General features: G+C 44.1%; 1 protein-coding gene across 4 annotated transcripts in view; it reads right to left on the bottom strand.

Moving 5' to 3' along the window:
* The window catches only part of LOC125740242 (cadherin-18-like), a 116,311-nt gene that overhangs the window by 3,157 nt on the left and 91,692 nt on the right, over nt 1-21,462 (bottom strand). For all 4 annotated transcript variants that reach the window (XM_049011136.1, XM_049011135.1, XM_049011134.1 and 1 more), the window contains 7 exons: nt 12,293-12,460; nt 10,826-11,013; nt 9,661-9,914; nt 8,738-8,874; nt 7,325-7,446; nt 5,607-5,721; nt 489-746 (listed from right to left, as the gene is read on the bottom strand). In XM_049011136.1, the coding sequence (XP_048867093.1) occupies nt 489-746; nt 5,607-5,721; nt 7,325-7,446; nt 8,738-8,874; nt 9,661-9,914; nt 10,826-11,013; nt 12,293-12,460 (1,242 nt within the window). The remainder of the gene's footprint in view (nt 1-488; nt 747-5,606; nt 5,722-7,324; nt 7,447-8,737; nt 8,875-9,660; nt 9,915-10,825; nt 11,014-12,292; nt 12,461-21,462) is intronic.

Raw genomic sequence — 21,462 nt, 5'->3', positions numbered from 1 at the left:
CGTCTGCTGTCTGTAGGCGTTTATCTTCATCTTGTTTCATTCAAATTCCTTCCGGATCCTTCCAAGCTGAAAGCTGTCTCTCCACCCAACGACGTTACCATGAAAAGAGGAGGGAAACTGTGATGTATCACCTTCACACACTGATGATCTCATTGACACTCTCCAGAAACTGTCTGGTGTGCCACTCCTCTGTGCCGTACAAGTTTAATTGTCTTCTGGCAACGATGTTGTTCTGCTCGACACTTAATTCTGGAATACTACATTAGTTCCTAATTTCTACTACAGCTCTGCAGGCATTTAAAGGGCCACTGTCCAATTTCTACTCGAATATGTTTCATCGAAGGATCGTTTTATGTTGCACGCTGCTGTCTCCTGCTTTTACCTCACAATGAGTCTCTATCCCGCCTGTTAGCCTTTGACCTTTATCCCTCCATAGTTTCTGTGTCAACAGATGGGAGGTGATCAGGATGAACGATGGGAGTACTCACCCAGCAAGATGGCGACGCAGAGCAGGATGGCGATGACGGCCCCTGTGCTGAGCCCCGCGGCAGACAGGAAGGCGGGGGCTTGGCAGACGCGCCCCTTTCCAGTACCGCCGCGGTCACACGCGCATACCCGCAGTGTCAGCGTGCTGGTGCTACTCAGCTCCGGTTCGCCGCCATCCCAGATCACAATGGGTAACAAGTAGGACTCTTGGGCGGCCTTGCTGTAGTCGCGGCGTCTGGCCACGATGTTGGCGCTGTTGTCTGTAGGCCCAAAGAGATGTGCTGTTGGTAATCATCCTCTCCGGACCGCCATTACCGGCCCTGTCGCCCAGCTCCTTTGTCTCCTCAGGACAAAGACCGTTATCTCCCTTAATAGACTTTCGAAATCTCACATCTAAACCAAACTTTGGCATCCCTTGAGAAGCGGGAAGATCTTTACTGACTAAGTATGTTAAATATACCAGGTATTTGTCTTGGTGGGTGTGCCCTGTTATAACGTACAACGTGCAGGGCAACTCAAGATGATTTACTAGTACAAGTACACATAAAACTTTACACATACTTTCAACAATAGATGGTCTGCCTACAGTCAAAAGAGCAAGGAATGGAATATAGATGGAATTCACAAACAGAAAGATACATAGATGAATGAATAAACAACCAAACAATAGTATGGACACAAATATAAGTAAACAGCAGTCGTACTTTGTCACAACTCTCCTCAAAGGCAAATGATGTACCTGTTCAAAAGCTGTCTGGACCCGGATCATTCACAGAGCCAGTGGCCTGGCCCAATTTGGCATTCATGCAAAGCTCTGAACCTCTGGCACTTTGGGATCTCCCCTTCAGCATGCCCAGACAGCTCATGACTGTCAACAGCTCAATGATTCGCAGCACGTCCACACGTCTACATGTCCACAAGTACCCTTAACAATGCCATATTCTAGCACTGACAGCCCAGCTTCAAACAAATAAACATATTCAACACACAGATAGGATTTAATTCCTCCTACTAGGCTGCATTTTTGACCCCCTACCACAGACAGCACAGACGCAGCGTGGCAACAGAATGGCTTAACCAGGCACAGAGGCTTTCTTGTGAGCAGGTGCGGTTTCCCGCTCGCTACTAATGCTATCGCACAAACAGGAGGCCCGGAGGAGGCGAGGGAGGCATTCATTACGCTCAGCCTCGGCTTAACCTCGACGGGAAACCAAGTCACAGTTTATTCCATTACTATGCGATAAACACGTCTCTCTGGAGAGCATGAGCAAATATCGAAAATGTGTCACCATGTCGCAGACAAGAAGGGGAAGAAAAGGGTTATTTCCGTAACTGATATTTAAGCACTTTAACTCTCACACGAGCTTTAGAGAGTATGCAAACAGGCGACACCAGACCTCATATTTACTCAGCTGATACACATTCCAAGCGACACTATCATGGTGAATTAATGCCGCAGCCTATTTACTGAAAGAATAAGCATCTAATACCTCCCTCATACCATAGGAAGAATTACTGAATACTGGCCTATTTAGACATAATCCCACTTTAGAAATGAATAAAGGCTAGTGAAGACGAGTTTCGTAGATGTTTATATTCAACACTTGCCAGAATATTCAGTTGAAGATGCATAAATGAGTACATAAAAACTTGCTTCCTAATTGCACGTTCTACGATGTGTGAAGTCTCGGATAATCCAATATGATGTGATTCCAAAAGTTTGAATTGAGACCTACTGACAAGGATCCCGACATTAGTTAATGCTCACATGTGTGGATCTGTCTGCGCCTTCAAAGTATTGCCATGAACGGTCAAATTTTGAATCAAGGCCTACTGACGAGGATACTGATCTTAGTTAATGTGCGGGGGTGGATTTACCATAAGGCAAGAGTTTGTAGCTGCCTGGGGCCCCAGAAAACTAGGGGCCTTGTGAAGGCAGAATTTCCAGAAGCTACATTTAAGGAAACAACATACTGTGATTATTTAAATTTAATTTTCAGGATGGACAAAGTTGCCCCCCATCCCGGCTATAATGGACTATTCCACTTTGAGACTTCACGCCACCCAGCTTTCGTACAACATTGGTGTCTACCGGTTGTTTCACTGCCAAGTGAACTGACACGAAGTAGCCTAAGAAGAAGAAAGATACAAGACTTAAATTACATATCCCTTCTCTTTGATCCTATCCCTATAGAGTTGTAGGCAAATTGTGAACAGGCATGGAGAGAGAGCACAATTAAATGAACATATGCAAAATTCAAGATTAACCTTAGCAAGAGAGGTATTGCTTAACTTTTTTTCAAATGTTTTTTAAATTTTTAAATCTATCCGCCAGTACGATACCCCCTCCTTCCCATCGGTGAATGTTACTGACAGCACTCCGAACCCCCTCCTTCCCATCGGTGAATGTTACTGACAGCACTCTTACCCCCCTCCTACCCATCGGTGAATGTTACTGACAGCACTCCGAACCCCCTCCTTCCCATCGGTGAATGTTACTGACAGCACTCTTACCCCCCTCCTACCCATCGGTGAACGTTACTTACAGAACTCCTACCCCCCTCCTTCCCATCGGTGAATGTTACTGACAGCACTCCTACCCCCCTCCTTCCCATCGGTGAATGTTACTGACAGCACTCCTACCCCCCTCCTACCCATCAGTGAATGTTACTGACAGCACTCCTACCCCCCTCCTTCCCATCGGTGAATGTTACTGACAGCAGTCCTACCCCTCTCCTTCCCATCGGTGAATGTTACTGACAGCACTCCTACCCCCCTCCTTCCCATCGGTGAATGTTACTGACAGCAGTCCTACCCCCCTCCTTCCCATCGGTGCATGTTACTGACAGCAGTCCTACCCCTCTCCTTCCCATCGGTGAATGTTACTGACAGCAGTCCTACCCCTCTCCTTCCCATCGGTGAATGTTACTGACAGCACTCCTACCCCTCTCCTTCCCATCGGTGAATGTTACTGACAGCACTCCTACCCCCCTCCTTCCCATCGGTGAATGTTACTGACAGCACTCCTACCCCTCTCCTTCCCATCGGTGAATGTTACTGACAGCACTCCTACCCCCCTCCTTCCCATCGGTGAATGTTACTGACAGCACTCCTACCCCTCTCCTTCCCATCGGTGAATGTTACTCACAGCAGTCCTACCCCTCTCCTTCCCATCGGTGAATGTTACTGACAGCACTCCTACCCCTCTCCTGACCGGTAAATTGTATCGCTGGCACCCGGCACTTTGATTACGATATTATTGATGTTCAATCGTTTTGATTTCACTCTCCTTACTCTATTGGCTCCAAAAAATATCTCAAATGGCCCACTTGGGGGGGGGGGGGTACCCATGTCAGCCTATAGGGCCCCCAGTCTGCCCCTGTTAATGGGGACATGTCTTTGTTATCAGAGGACTGGAACTGAGTCCTACTGATGAGGATACTGATGTCAGTGAATGGGGATTTGTGTCTGTCATCAGAGTATTGTCATAAAATGTCGAAGGTTTGAATCTATGCCTACTGATGTTAGTTACTGATGTTAGTCTGTGCCTTAAGATCATTATCAGAAATAATACCACTGGTATTATTACAGGAGGGCAGGCATGAAAATGGCTATATTAATGGGGAAAATGCATTAAGAGGAAGGAACTAAAAGCCAGTCTCTGGACAGTGTGGAGCATGGTGAGCAGAAAGCCAGTCTCTGGACAGTGTGGAGCATGGTGAACAGAAAGCCAGTCTCTGGACAGTGTGGAGCACGGTGAACAGAAAGCCAGTCTCTGGACAGTGTGGAGCACGGTGAGCAGAAAGCCAGTCTCTGGACAGTGTGAAGAGTGGTGAACAGAAAGCCGGTCTCTGGACAGTGTGAAGCATGGTGAGCAGAAAGCCAGGCTCTGGACAGTGTGGAGCACGGTGAGCAGAAAGCCAGGCTCTGGACAGTGTGGAGCACGGTGAGCAGAAAGCCAGTCTCTGGACAGTGTGGAGCACGGTGAGCAGAAAGCCAGTCTCTGGACAGTGTGAAGAGTGGTGAACAGAAAGCCGGTCTCTGGACAGTGTGAAGCATGGTGAGCAGAAAGCCAGGCTCTGGACAGTGTGGAGCACGGTGAGCAGAAAGCCAGTCTCTGGACAGTGTGACCCGAGTGACCGCAATTGCAATCTCCTCAAATGACCTTCCCATGTTCCACGAGAAAGGCAATTGGGAAGGAAGGAGACAGAAAGGTAATCGCTGGAGTAACCCTGTTTGACGGCAAACAGCCAAATGTCTGTGCACGTGTCGCTGCAGTACTACCCATAATCCCAGGCAAACACCCCTAAAGCTTGGAGATTTAAAGGCTCACTGGGGTAGAGTATCATCACGGAGACCTTTGAAACAAATCAGACAGAGTGTGTGTGTGTTTTATTTAGTGAAATTACAAAGCTATAGCTATCAGATGTCAACTATAACTTAACATAAGACACAGTTTATAAATCCGTAGAAAGCATGAAGTAACCTGGTAAGTTTACACTGAAGCTCAAACATCAAAATACAATGTTAAATGTAATGTTTCCCAGCTCAGGCCATGGGCACCCCAAGACAGTCCACATTTTTGCTCCCTCTCAGCTCCCAGCCAATCAAGAAACACAGAATATCTGGTACAGATGTGTTGGGAGCTGGGAGGGAGCAAAAACCCAGGCTCTCTGGGGGTCCCTGAGGACTGAGTTGGGAAACACTGGTAAAATGTATACAATGCATAAATGTAATTGAACCTGGGTTCATCAGTGTTTGTGATTTTTTAATCAGTGTTTACTGTAGTCAGTGTAAGCTGAGGATTCACAGCACAATGGCATTACAGAAACATATAGAATTCCACGAAACTCAAATGACACTTATGATATAAAAGAGTTTCAGTATTGTCAGGGGAGTATTGCTGCCACGTAAGCTGCCATAATGCGCTTTTTCATGTTTTAATTCCCAAAATAATAATGCATGATTTTCTGTGCTAAGCAGAGAGTCTATTACAATATTTAGTAAGTCTGCATTATGAGGTTCGAGACCTAAAGCTGGTACACTTTAATATGAGCATAAGAAAGCCGATCTAAAAAGCATCACATGGCGTAAATGATGTCGCGCCATTCATGCGGTACCTTCGTTGTCTTTAAGCGTGAAGTTGGGGTTGGTCGGGAGATCGCTTGGCAGTGAGAAGGAGAACCTCCCGTTGGCAAAGTTGTCGTCGTCGGATGCCCGCACGGTCATGATCACCTTTCAGGGCACAGAAACATTTCATGGGAGTCTGACAGCGAATCACTGGACTAATTGCTGACACGGACGCTGGGGAGGGGGCGGGGGGGGGGGGCGGGAGCTCAGACTCTGAAGCATGAGCGTATCACCTATCAAGAATGGGGGGGGGGGGGGGGGGCAGCATCTCGTCTACTGCTGATCATTCATAGCATCTTAGCCACATAAATCAGAATCCTGTCTACTGCTGATCATTCATAGCATCTTAGTCGTCTAAATCAGAATCACGTCTGCTGCTGATCATTCATGGTATCTTAGCCACATAAATCAGAATCCCGTCTATTGCTGATCATTCATGGTATCTTAGTCACATAAATCAGAATCCCGTCTACTGCTGATCATTCATGGTATCTTAGCCACATAAATCAGAATCCCGTCTACTGCTGATCATTCATGGTATCTTAGCCACATAAATCAGAATCCCGTCTACTGCTGATCATTCATGGTATCTTAGCCACATAAATCAGAATCCCGTCTACTGCTGATCATTCATGGTATCTTAGCCACATAAATCAGAATCCCGTCTACTGCTGATCATTCATGGTATCTTAGCCACATAAATCAGAATCCCGTCTACTGCTGATCATTCATGGTATCTTAGCCACATAAATCAGAATCCCGTCTACTGCTGATCAATCATGGTATCTTAGCTACAGAAGCCAGAATTGTATCTGCTGCAAATCATTCATGGTAACTTAGCTGGATGAATCAGCACTGTGTTTATGGCTGATCATTCTTGGTATTTCAGCTGCATAAGCAACTCAGCTGCCAATGGTAACAGATGTTCTCAGGTCAAACCAAGAAAATTAATCAATTAGCCTGCTGGGGGTGGGGGACGTTCCCACGGCCTTGAGGGCCCCGAGGAGCCCGCAGCCGCTCTTACAGTCGGCCGAGCGCTGCATCTGGCCCCGAGCTCTCCAGCTAAACTCTGGAAAAGAATATTGCCTTGCTGAATTGAGTCTGTTTTAAATTTACTGCAGCGTACCCTGTGCACAGAACTCCACACCAGTACATGTAAGGTTATTTATTTTTCATAAAGGCTGTAGATGGTATTTGTTAGAGGTTCAGAAGGCTCTGGATGTTACCCTGATTTTTTCCCCGCCCCGAATCACCTCAGTAAAACACCCAGACGTGCAAAAAAGTGACAGAATCTCACTTTTGTGATGGGCTGTGAGGTCCCGCTCAACGTGCGCCAGCGATATTAAAACCCCCGTGAGGCTCCCACCCTGCTTCCGTCAGGAGGTGCGGACCTTTGCCGTTCAGACCGTGTTAAGTGACTGTGGAGCCATTTCACGCCAATGTTCATTTAAAGGAAACGGCGCAGAGAGAAACACCAAGGCGTCACGCTCACAGATCCCGTCTGGATGTGCCGTGATTAACATCGGTGACCTTCCCGCTTCTTTCCCTAAACGCAGCCCTATCAGCTATCGGCACCGCTGCTCCGCTCTGAATTATTTATAGGGCTGAAAGGACAGGAGAGTGGCAACGGCAGCAAGGAAATCCTTAACCTCAGAGAAGTGTGGGTGTATGTGTGTATGACACCAACGGGGGGAGTGGGTGGGGTCACCTGGCCGGGCCGGGAACTCTCACAGACGATGACATCATCGTCTACGGCGACCCGGGGAGGGTTGTCATTGACGTCCAGAACCTGCACCGTGACAGGGATGTGACTGATGAGGCTGGGATTGTCTAAAAGTGAATAAAGAAAAAAATTAGCAAATTTGCTGTCAGCATAACATGGCACTAGATCACACAGCCCCTCCTCGCCCATCTTGCTTAAGCAGCAGTGTCAAAGCCAAGCGGCATCCCCCCAAATGACCACTTGTGCCCCCCCCCCCAAAAAAAAAAAATTATCACCCAAAGAATTTAAAAAAGACAACTTTTACCATTTACCACATCTTATCCTACCCCTAATCCCCCCTGCCCCCCCAGGTATGATTTGTTGTTTGTTAGATATCATGCTTGTGAAAATTGTACAAAATCATGTCATAAGCTTTAAGTGAACTTTAATAATCTTTGGCCAACTGCTATATTTTTAATGATGCATAGTAAAATTTAAGAATGAGTGAAACATCATATTCTTATCAAATGTCAAGCTATGTCATGAAGAAAACGCATTAAAGGTCAGTAATATACAGGTTTACGTCATTTTAATTAGAAAGACTAATGTATTCAAGCAGTAAAAAATAAGTATACTTCAGTGTCATTATACTGTATATATCAAGACAAAAACAGTTTTTTTGCCAAACAGAAAGACACTTTAACTAACACTGCAATCAAGGTGAACTAAGTTTATGAGTTTAAGATAAATCACAGTGATGAAATATTGGATTTTTCAGAATAAATGTCAGATTACATCCATCTGATCATCTAAGTAACTTCCATAAAACAATGTACCCAGAAATATAAGATTCACAGAGAGTGTTACAATACATTTGCATTGCTGGGTAATCCGATGGCTTTCTGCGTTTTTCATATATATATATAATTTTAAATGTCAGGCATTCTGTAAAAAATATTTCTCAGGTCTCCACCTCTAGTGTTATGTAGATCGCATTCATCTCAGCTCCTTCTCCTGCCTGACACAAAGATCTCCTAGTGCATCTCTTCATGGCTGGCTGAGGACTCAAATTGGATGACTGATCACCATCGCCTCCCCCACTCTGAAGACTTAGCCTAATACCCCAATCTCTGTCAGCACATGCAGCAGAATCCATGGCCTGACCCTGCAGATGCAGAAGATTGGTTCCTATCCCACAACCCTATCCTTCTAGTTCTTGGCCTACAGTTGGATCATCCTAAATTGAATTACCGAACCGTAACCTCCTTGTCGTTGGGCATATAAGTCTGTACTTTCAGGCCGTGAAAAACCCAACCCCAACAATGCTTCGCTTGTTGTCTCCGACCTTCTAAATGATTCCCGTTATCTCATCTGGGTCCTGAGGAACATGGGGGTCTGGAATCTCTATCTGGTACCTACCGGCCTCCACGGCTGTAACCGTGATATTATGCCAGGCCGTTTCCTCTCTGTCGAGGGTCTGTGTGGTCATGATTACTCCAGTCACAGCGTCGATGCTGAAGCAGGTGTCCTTGTTCAAGCCGCTGTCAATAAAATACCTACATGCCAGGAAAAGAAAGATGAGTACAAGTGGAAAGAGATACCTCCGGGAAAAACAGTCTCTGTCAAATTAAGGATCAAAGATGAAGGATTTTTATTTGTGGGCTACACAAGTACAATGAAATTAAGTAGCTGCCTTTATAATGACATGAATAATATAAATACCATACCATACTATACCATACCATACCACGTTATACTCTGTTATACAAGTGTAGGACATAACATAGCTATAATAAACTATATAGATAATAAAGCTGCACTGCACTGCATGATACTACACTACACTATACTATGCTGTACTAGACTATACTAAAAATGCTATTCTACACTATACCATAATTTATTATGCCATACAAGCACAGAACATTAAACAGCTATAAAGCTATTAAAGGTCTTCTGTAATATCCAGATATCAATACTATACTATACTATACTGTACTGTACTATACTGTTATGTTATGCTATGATGTTATGCTATTCAAACTAAGGACATAGAAATATATATCTGTGCGAAATCACTGAGAAATATTTCCGCAAGGGCCCTGTACATACTCCACTATTGTGAAAAAACCATGTAAATATATATGTGAACGGTTTTAAGAAAGACATTTTAATATATGTGTGTTCTGTATACCAGACATTACTATAGGACAGAGAAGCTGGTCTCTACACGGACGGCCTCTATCTAAATAGATTTTCTATTTCTTGCCTTCCAGTCCATGTAGCTTCTAGGGTCAGAATAACCTTCTGAGATCTATGCCCTTAATGTAGCCCCCACCCACCTGATGGGGCTGTTGGTGCTGTCTGGGTCCCGTGCCGTCACTGTGCCCACCTCCGTCCCAATGGGGGCATTCTCGTACACGTCCAGGATGTAATAGTCCATGGAGAATACAGGGGGCTCGTCCACGTCGCCGACGATGATCTTCAGGGTGGTGGTGTCCGCGAACGGCCCCAGGTGCGAGAAGCGTGGGTCCAGGTGTGTGTTGGCACCCTCGATGTGCAGTGTGTAGGCCCTCTTCTTCTCGTAGTTCAGGGGCTGTGGGCCAGAAGAACGGAGGATTCAGAAGCAGCAGAGCTACAATGGCGCAAGTCTGTTTATGCCAAGGGCCACACGGACTACACACAGTCTAAAGAGATACACATTTATACGGGAAGACATTAAGAAGGTGTACTTGGCCTGATGTTAACATGACAGTTTTATAGTCGTAGTTACCTGACAGATGACGGTGCTGCTGACTCACCACAGCGACGTCAGAAACATCAAGTACAGGGAACAACACCACGGCAAAACTTAATGGACATTTTGGTGAAAATGCTTTTTTTTTTTTTTTTTTTTTTTTACCAGGCCACGCGATTTGCATTTGCATTGCAGCCTGAGAGGATCCACAGTCTCAGACATGACTTACATGTTAATATATAGTCAGTGTAGGAAAGTCGGTGTGTTAAATCTATCCCTGTGTACCTCAAGGACCTTATAAAGCCGTGCTATCTCTAGAAGTAATAATTTCTCAGCCAAAAAAAAAGATACACATTTATACATGAATGTAATGCTGTCATGTGTCGCTTAACGAAAGGGATGCATTCTGTGAAATGCATTATGTGATTTTTTTTTTTGTTAAGCGAACATTATAAAGTGCACTTTCACAATCGTAGATGGCATACCTCACCGCACACCTAGGCTATATGCGATAGCCGAAGTAATCCTAAGTAATTTGAAAAAGTATGGTAGAGTAAATACAAAAACCACGCGCTACAACGTTACAACGTCCATAGGCGATACGAATTTTTAATCTCCATTTCAGTATAATCTTATGGGACCACCGTCAAATATGTGGTCCGTTGTTCGCTAGAATGTCGTTAAGCGGCACATGACTCTTCAAAAAGATGAATATATGTGACGGTTAGCAAAGAATGGTGCGTAGACACTGCTGCCAACGCTTCCAGAACCTTTTTCAGGGAAATAATCCCTTCGCGACTGTCTTTGTCGGTGGAGATGGAGAATGCGGTCGCTCCCTCTGCGTTGGTGATGCTGTACTTGATCTCTGCGTTGACGCCGAGGTCATCGTCGTCGGCTTTGATTCGGCCCACTGCCTTCCCAACCTGGGCCGACTCCGGCACATACAGCTGATAGTTCTCTGAAATGAGCACGGAGCGGGCGAGCGCTTATGGGAACGTGCCGGAACCACACATACCGACAAGCAGCGATGTTTCCCACAACAAACTCTGTAATGAACGAATAATGAGTTATATCACTAACAGTCAAGCTGGTTAACTATAAACTACGGTGAAAGCCTGACCTTATCGCAGAACTACACGTGTAAAACAAAGAAATTAAGCCATTTTATATTAGCTATATTTCAATGACAGCCCAAAGTCAAAACCTTTCCTATACTTGAGTAAAACTGTCAAATGACAGTCAAAGCCGAATAATTAGTGCAATCTGAGATGAGCTTGTGTGTGCCCTTTCGCTATTAGTATGCATGAAACTGACACCATCCACTTAAAATGTATAAATGCACTAATTACTGCTTTTACAACTGTGAAGGCTTCAAGAGAAACAGATCCACATTTAAATTACTGCATCGCATCTACGCTTCCCTTCTTTACAATGGTACCTTGAATATCCACACCAACAGTAATGACAGTCTGACCTCCCAGCAGAGCCATGAAATGAAGGGTAAACATTTTTATACATTTTACATATAGGACCATTAAATGATAACATATACAAATTGAACAAAGTGTTATTTACAACTGCCATTATAACACATAGTTACAACATTCTGTGCACTGTGCACACAAGTTTTCATTTATTTGCACTATGTTCACTTGGTTGCACTATGTGTACAGTCATTGCACATCATTTGTGTTGCACTATATATTTGTTCATCTGTGTCATACGCACCTTGTTGCACGATATTTTCTTCCAGGGATCAGTAAAGTTTACCTAGTCTAATTACAATTACAATGAACTGGTTTTAAATCTTTTAGAAACAATTTTTGACAGGCAGGGAATGTGTCTGTACTTAAAAATGCTGAGAGGCTTTTAATTTATAATGAAAAATGCGTGTATAAGCAGCTGGCAACGTATGCAAAACCAACTTAAGTGAATCCAGATTTACACCATGAAAATCTGAGAAAGAGAGAGTCTTTCTTCTTTGGCTCGTGTAGCTGTTTTTTTGTTGTAAGGGTTTCTGCTAAAAGGTGTCTCGAGTTGCATGAGAAGGTAAATTCGACTTAGGCAAACACTGACTTACGTAAGGGTTTGCGGATCAGATTATATTAGCGAGTTGCAAACTGCCTGTATTTCTCTTTAAGATAGCCATGCGTGAATTTTTCCAGTAATGATCTGCCTGTAGTTAAAATGAGGTTCAGTGAGAGGCAGGGACGTGACAGGATGTGGAAGAGGCGTACTCTGGGGGAAGCTGGGCGGGTTGTCGTTGACGTCCGTTAGCGTGATGTTGACGGTCGTGGACCCCGATAGACCTCCCACCTGACCCGCCATGTCTTTAGCCTGGATGATGATGAAGTACTGCTCCCTCGCCTCGCGGTCCATGTTCGGCAGGGCGGTTCTGATGACCCCTACGGCCCACAGAAGGCAGAAACATCAGCATTACTCTGGGATCTGGGGCACTTACCCAGGAAACCCCCACAAATAGCATTTCTCGAACAAAAAAATTACAACATAGGGATGGAATGGCCGGTTCTTGGAAGGGACACCTCTACAAATGGGTATAATAATGAATGTTATATAAAGAAATAAGTCTGCAGCTGGTAGTATAATATTCCATCATTCGGGATGCCAGCCGCCCAGCTCACACCCTCTTCACACCCCTGGCCTCTGCAAAGCCCTAACAGTCATCACCACCCACAGCAGCTTCTTTCCTCCAGCCCCAGGTCGCTGGATACCTGGTGACCTGCATCTATTCCCCCATGGCGTTGTACTGTCTACTGTTGTTAATATGCCACTTCTGTGTTTTATCAATATTTATTTCACCATATTGTGGTCTATTTGCACCCCCTTAACCCCATTGCATGCTGTTTATTGCTTACTTAATGTTCACTCATGCTAATATTTCACTTGACTTGTCTTGCACTGTCTTGTCTTTTCTTACACTGCTGTTTGTCCTGTATTGCACTGCTGTTTGTCCTGTATTGCCCTGCTGTCTGTCCTGTATTACACTGCTGTGTGTCCTGTATTGCACTGCTGTCTGTCCTGTATTGCACTGCTGTCTGTCCTGTATTGCCCTGCTGTTTGTCCTGTATTGCACTGCTGTTTGTCCTGTATTACACTGCTGTGTGTCCTGTATTGCACTGCTGTCTGTCCTTTATTGCCCTGCTGTGTGTCCTGTATTGGACTGCTGTCTGTCCTGTATTGCACTGCTGTCCGTTCTGTATTGCACTGCTGTTTGTCCTATATTGGACTGCTGTATGTCCTGTATTGCCCTGCTGTCTGTCCTGTATTGCACTGCTGTCTGTCCTGTATTGTACTGCTGTCTGTCCTGTACTGCACTGCTGTCTGTCCTGTATTGCCCTGCTGTCTGTCCTGTATTGCACTGCTGTCTGTCCTGTATTGCACTGCTGTCTGTCCTGTATTGCTCTGCTATCTTTCTTGTAATACCCTGCTGTCTGTTCTGTATTGCACTGCTGTTTGTCCTGTATTGGACTGCTGTCTGTCCTGTATTGTACTGCTGTCTGTCCTGTACTGCACTGCTGTCTGTCCTGTATTGCCCTGCTGTCTGTTCTGTATTGCACTGCTGTCTGTCCTGTATTGCCCTGCTGTCTGTCCTGTATTACACTGCTGCCTGTCCTGTACTGCCCTGCTGTCTGTCCTGTACTGCACTGCTGTCTGTCCTGTACTGCCCTGCTGTCTGTCCTGTACTGCACTGCTGTCTGTCCTGTACTGCACTGCTGTCTGTCCTGTATTGCCCTGCTGTCTGTCCTGTACTGCACTGCTGTCTGTCCTGTATTGCCCTGCTGTCTGTCCTGTATTACACTGCTGTCTGTCCTGTATTGCACTGCTGTCTGTCCTGTATTGCACTGCTATTTGTGCCATTGTCCCCCCATGCACCTGTCCCCTCACCTACAACTGTGGCACAAGAATTTCACACATGTAACAATAAAACTTGAGACTATGAGGATGTGCCCATGTGCCAGGGACACAAAGAGGGGCACATTTAGAGGGAAGAGGAGCTGGTCACAGGATGTACTGAGATTCACTTTGGATGTATGATTTATTGGTATGATGAAGTGGTTCAGTGGAGTTTATCTGTAAGAACACAGACAGAGCTGGTGGACTGTGCATGGACCCTGGAGGCTGACTTGCTCAGATACTCAGCTGGGTGAAATGGTAAGTAGGTCTGATGGTAACTGACAGCTAACTAACAGACAGACAGGACAGAGAAAACATTCAGCTACATGAAGAAGAAGCAAATCTTTGCTTTTTCTCTATCCCAGCATCTTGCATCATGAAATGAGACTTGAGAAATCCCAGCTCTATTCCTTCCTGACGTCCACTGACCAAATATCTCAAATTTCTCTGTCTAGAAATCTGTCTCGTGAAAATAATATCGCAGTTCTGTATGCTATTCCATTATGTTTTTTTTTCTCCAACATTAATTAAGAAACTACTGAACATGCAGGTCAGACAACATAATTCAGATAAAGAAAATCCTGAATAAAAGATGAGTTTCTCAGCGTTACTGATAATAACAGGACTTTGCACACCCCCCCGTTTGGATAAACTCTGCGGGCTCCCCATGGAAGACCTTAACGTAAGTCTCATCACGGCCGGCTACGTTCGCTTCCCGGTTCTGAGTCATACATCATTTCGATACCCTCGACGACAAGGCTACGAGTGCTTTCATACTGAAAAAGCCAGCACTCCTGCATCTGTTTTGCAGTATACATTCAAGCGAAGAAAATAAAATATAAAACAGCTTTCCCAAGGAGGGAGAATATCTTCAGAGGGAAAAATGGACGGCATAATGGCACATGACTGATCTAAACAGACGAGGGGGTGTGGGTTGCTTTATATCGAGGTCAGCGTCAGCTTGACGTGGTGGCAGAGGGGACGGGCTGGATATGTGATGGCAAAACAGCTGGAAGACACACGGATCATTTTATCGTCTCATTCCTCAATCTTAACAGTAATTGAACATGCAGTTTTGTTTACTAAAACCACCTCCTTCCGAGAGCCAAAAGGGAAATGATATTCAACCCAAACAGAAACACAACAAAAACATTTGTAATGTTTAAGTACAGCCCAAAGGGACTCCGGCCGCAATCTCGGCAGGTCGGGGCGAAATTCTCAGCAAAATATACCAAACATCAATGATTCATGAAAGGAGCAAGTGGGGACATCCCTCGTGTCTATCACCACAGCCTTGTAGACATGAATATAAATTAAGCAAATTGTTCAAGACTGCTGGAAGAGTAGCATAGAAACATCACTCCAACATGCCGCCATCTCCCCGCTACTTTATCTCGCTGGGCCTGTGGGATGGAATAAGTGCTTTCTTTGAAGACGTATTTAAGAAGGAGCCGTGGGGCTTTCTGTGGTCTGGACAATGAGCTGAACCATGTAAGGGATGAAATGCGTTTTATGTAGCAGCTGAGAGAAAGCAAATGAAACAACAGCCATTTTGGATCCAGCGCCAGGATGCAACAAAACAGGCGTCAACAGGGGCACCCGTGTGCTGTGGATACACCGGCATATTAAGGGGGCCCAGCACTTCATTGGGGCCCCTGAATATGAAAAATTAGAACTTATATGCCTGGTCAAGTCATCTGTGCCACCCCCCACTCAGCAAATTACACTGGGGGGGGGGGGCATATTTCTTCAGATTGTAAGGGGGGCACCTTAAAGGGCGGGCAAGTGCACATATGGTCAGAAGGCCCAGCAAGCACATAACTACACAGTGAAATTACAGGTTTGAAGCAGCACCCCCTCCCGCGCCCCCCCAAATGTGTTAACTACTGATCAGCCAGTTAGTAAAATTACAAGTTTGAACCATCCACCAAAATCTACAATTCTACTATGGGAAACCCCATTGGCTCGTGACATGTACCAAGGGCAACCCTCTCAAAATTGATTTGCGGGCCCGAGATGCAGAATTTCTAGCTATAGCACTGGGTTGACAAAAAAAAAAAACAACTGGGAAAAACAACTTTAGTATTATTATAAATTATTAAATTATAAATTAGCAATAGACACATGTAAGGCTTTACCACACGGCCAAACTTACATGATAAGCCAACACGATCTTAGATTTTACCCAGCACAGAATAGCAGTATTTAAGGCTGTAAAATCAGTATCCAGGTGTGTCTCGCATCTCCAGGGTTTGGGCTGAGCCACAAAACATCGGTGCTTCAGCTTAATATGTAAGATCTGTCATTACCTTCTTACTTAAATAGGTCAGTTGTATTCTGCAAGCTACTTTGCTTGAATTTTTACAAAATCTCGATTTTCTGAGAGAACAGGAAACCGGGAAGCAGACATGTCTCTCAGGAGAGTAACACCGATCATTTCATTAAAGGGAGCTTTCAGGAAAAGACTGACTAATACAAAAACAGGTTCAGAACAAGTTTATTCAAATCCGGCTGCATTGCAAACAACGGCAGACATGAAACTCGACTTTCAAAGCGCTTTTGAAAATGATTTTTATGTTCTGCGTATACAGTGGAAACATTTTACATCAAAGTGTTACTGCAGAGATAGCCATCATTACGAAATGACTATGAAAATGTGTCGTGCGAAAAAAAAAAGGAAGGCTAGTTCTCCAAAGCTTCGTGAGAAAATTTATCTTTAAAATGCAATTAGTTTGAAAGTGGAAGAAGTTACCAGATTACAGCACTTCGTGGGGCTCTAAGCAAAGACACAGGCTGTCCCACTGCTATCCACAATGCTGTGAAATCCCCCCTTGGATATATGTCATATATGCATGTTTCTGATATGCAATAACTACATCACCCCTTTCATTATGTTTCATGTCTTTTAATGCATGCGTTGCATTGCATTTTGGGTACTGTGGCAAAAACATGTAGATAAAAACTAGCACATGCTGGATTTAGCTGGTCTAAGATGATCTTAGATGTTCTTAAATGGTCATGTCCCAGCTCCTGCTGATCTTCGATGGCTTAGCTAAACCAGTCAGAATGATGATCGTAAGCTGCTATGACCAGCTAAACCATCAAACCATGATGAAGACATACCTACGCTGGTCAATTATCATGAACTGGTCAAACAGCTCCGGTTGTTCAAGCTGGGGATTAACGCTGGTGCGTAGTGAAGTGCACCTAAAATGCTTAAAGCATACTCATATCCTGTTGTCCATAAAAATAACATCATAATTGTCTCACCGGGTTTTAACAGCGCCATTAAAATGGGGACATGTTCAAATAAATGTGTAAATAAGGTGAAATCTTTCCTGGAGAGGCTGGAGAGATGGGATCAAGCTGAGAGGTGAGTGCATCTCACCATAGGATTTTATTGGTCACTCATGTTAACTCTGATCTTCGACCTTCGACTGTCTGGTGTCACACTTGTTATCACCTACATTTATTTCAGCAACATTTATTTCTGGATTGTAGGACACTGATTTTAAAAAGTATATTATTATTATAATTTAATTTTTTATTAAGAAAGTCCTTTGAAATGACAAAAACTTTCAGCAATTGTGGTGTGATTGATTAGGATTGGCATGTGGCACCTTCGGGGACAGAGTCACATGACTCTTGCTCTAAATGAGACAACCAATCAGACGCAATAAAAGGTCTGAATGACCAATTTGTACAGAGAGCACAGTTTCTGTGCTTTTATGATTTTACTTCCTTAAGGTAACTGTATTCTACTACTGTTGTGCAATTTGCTCGTAATTCGAGCTTCTGGGTGTCTTGGTGGAACTTCTCAAGATCAGATGACTGATGTTTCTGACTGTTTTGTGGCAGAAACATCTGACTGTTTTGTGGCAGTGTCCGGATGAGCATTGAGGTCACATGCCAGTCCACCCACCCCCCAGAGACAGTCCTAATGGAAAAGCTTGCTTACAGCCTGGTTTTAGTGACATGGCCTGCAAACGGATGCCGCCATCAAGTTGGAATTGCGGGCAGTCCACCCGTGACCGATAACTGTTATCCTGCTGTAATTCCTTAGTACACCCTGGCTTTACGACACAAGCGAGGTTCATTACCGAGCTGAAATCACTCGCTTTCTCTTTGCTCCGGCCTTGTTTTACCCCCAACCGCCCAAACAGCCTCGTCTTAGTGGGAGACAGAGTCATTTACAGCACCATAATTGCAAAATCCTTCATGTCGCTAAGCTGATGGAGATAAGCCTGATTGCATGAATTGCCCTCTGACTTGGGGTGCAGGGTACCCCATCAGATTCCTTTTACATGTAACCCCCCCCCCCCGAAAAAAATAAAATAAAAAAAGGCAGGTTGTCAAGTGAAAACAAAAGTAATTTGCTCTCCATAAATATAGCCCAAAAATATCGTAATAGCAAAACACTCCACTGAAAAATGTCATATTTCAAAAATAAAACCACACAAACCCAAGGACTCCACATCTTTCCATGCTGCCCATCCATGTACCCAATGCAAACCCTTCACGAATCCAATCATGGCCAGCTGGGGTAGCTGCCGATTGGTCAGAAGTGACCACCGCTGTGGCTGTCGTCAGGTGACGACACGTACACACAACACGGTCAGCAGAAGATAAATAAAACTGATGAGCACATCAGACCAGAGGGATGGATCTGAAGAGCAGGCAGCAGATTTGCCTGGGAAAATGTCACAGTGATTAATCCCGACGCATTGTGACTGCAGGCCACCAGCTCAGATTAGTGGGTTCAAGAGAGGTGCGATCTGAGAGATCACAGGGCTCTGTGTCGATGCTGCTCTTTTGACATCCTGATGGAGGAGGAGAAAAGTTATAAATGGGCACTGAACACAGATGTTGCTATCTCTCTTATTGGTGAACAACAACGAAAAGAGCATTAACCCAGTAATGTGATATTTTGCCTAGTTCCTAGGGGTGAAGGGGCGGCTCAGCGGTGGGGTTCGTGTGTCTGTAATCAGAAGATCAAATATTCAAATACCATGAGTTGCAGAATGGTTTCACTCTGGGGGACTTGAGCAAGACTCTTAACTTCAGTGGCTAAAATAGTTCATTTAGGTAAATGTTTCTAGGTACTAACTGAATATCATTTCTGGGAAAAAGGAACTTCTGAAATCTCAAAAAATATATATAAATTTGGTCCTCTATTCTCTCTGATTTAGAAGAACACAGACGCACTCCACATCTGCTACAAAAAGTCAAGTCTGAGGCCTGCCTTTAGGCATCTACAATAAATGGACAAAGCAAACATTATTCCATTCTTCATGTCAAAGGGAAAAGACATCAAGTGATACATATTCACTGTCACAACTCTGCGCCTGAATGGTCAATTTAATTACAGGCGCTCTTTCAGGAGGTACTGTGTCAGCACAATAAACAGGAACTAGCTGTTACCGCTGGACTGAGAAAGGAACTTTCTAGTGAGACAATCTACATATTACTCTCAATCTCAAAATCCCTAACTAGCGTCTTGCAAAGTTAGCCTATGAATTAAATATCTTTTTTTTTTTTTAAAGGTAGTTCAGTATTGGGGATATATGATATCATCTCTGATAAGTCATATGAAGTCCACCCCATAAGGAGAGTATCTGAACCTAGGAGCACTTCAATACAGGGAATTCAAATCTGCCAGTGTGCACCCACCATTATGTGCTGTGCCAGGCGACGAGTTTATAATTTTAACAGGGCTTATACATTTTTCTTTGAGTGTATAAAAATGACCTTGTACAGTACCACCGATAAGCTCCCTCAGTTTAGCTGAAGATCTCTCTACAAGCCTTTTGTACCCCTTACACATTCCACAGCATTATACACAAGCCTACATCATTATTCGGCAATCCAGACCATAACACAGCATTCTACCCCATTCCACAGCATTCTATACCATTTTACACCACTCCAAAGTATCCCACAACATTCTACACCATTTCACAGCATTCTATACCATTACCAAATATTCTACACTATTGCACAGCATTCTACATCACTGTAGAGCATTCTGCAGCATTTTATTCCATTCTATAGCATTCTACAACATTCCATAGCATTATAAATCATCCAACAACATTCTACACCATTCCATATTATCCCAAGTTGTTCTGCAGCATTACACATCATTGTACACCATTCCACAGTATTTTATACCACTCTACAGAATTCCACAATAATCCATGGCATTCAACACCATCCCAGAACAATCTACACTATTCAACAGCATTTTACACCATTATCAAACAATTCTAAACAAACCACATCATTCTACATCATTCCACAGCACTCAACACCATTCCACAATATTCCACAACATTATAGACAATTACACAACATTCTACTATTCTAATACATTCCAATATTTCATGACATTGTACTCCTTTCCACGGTATTCTACACCATTCCACACCATTGTATACCATCCTTCATCATTCATCAATCCACATCATTCTATACCATGTCTCGACCACCACAGCATTCCACACCATTCCTACAGCACATCATTCCATTTTAGCCTTTCCTACATCCATCTGTGTCATCTAACAGAATGTAACAGTACTTTAATGATGCCCTTATTCATTTAAAAAAATTTGACAGAAGTGGTTACAAGTACTGTGGGCCAGAAACTAATGATGTTGCACACTATTTTTAACAAAGCCTTCTTTTGTTCCCTTTAATGCCTAATCACTGAAGTAACTGATAGTTATTTCATAATGGCCCTCTTACTTCAGTAATGAAGACAATGACGTCTATCCACATGGCAGGTTTTTCCCTATATGATTGTGAGTTCCCAAGCCTGGGAAGCAGCCCGATGTGAGACCTCCTTTTCTCGGCCCAGTCCCTGCTTACCCTTCAGAAATAGACGTCTTCAGTGACTGGCTGCTTCTCAGACTTGCTGTAAGCTGATTGGCTATAGAACAGGGTCACACCCCCCCCCCCAGGTGGCATTAACATCCTCATGAAATCCTCACCCCAGCAGGTCTTCATACAGAGTTTAGGTATCTGTGCAGAGCTGAATGGCAGCTCTGGCATCTCAGAGACAGCCGACCTCCTGGTATCACCACACACCACAATGTTCAGAGTTTACGTAGAATGGTGCGCGGAACAAAAAAAAAAACATCCATTCAATAACATTTACGTGGATAAAAACACATTTTTAAGGAGAGAGGTCAGAAGAGAATGGCCATGCAAGTGCAAAGATGACAGCTCAGTACAACGGTGTTGTGAAAAATGGCATTTCAGAGCACAGAGCTCATCTACCCTTGAAGAAGTTCTAAAGGAAAAGCAGCTCTGACTTGTTACTGGCCAGCTACACCACATGAATGGTCGGCGACCTGCAGCGGTCCCATTGTGGATTAGATTAGGGGTTCTCAGCCCGAGTCTGGGTCTTATCTGTGGCCAGTATTCCAGAGGGGTTATTTAATTTCCAAAAATAACTGATATATTTTCATTTTTATGACCCCTCGCATTTACA

Source organism: Brienomyrus brachyistius, chromosome 4 (assembly GCF_023856365.1).
Source record: "Brienomyrus brachyistius isolate T26 chromosome 4, BBRACH_0.4, whole genome shotgun sequence".
In the NCBI taxonomy this organism is placed as follows: Eukaryota; Metazoa; Chordata; class Actinopteri; order Osteoglossiformes; family Mormyridae; genus Brienomyrus; species Brienomyrus brachyistius.
The sequence above is the reverse complement of the archived record's forward strand: the minus strand, read 5'-3'. Positions and strand labels throughout refer to the sequence as shown.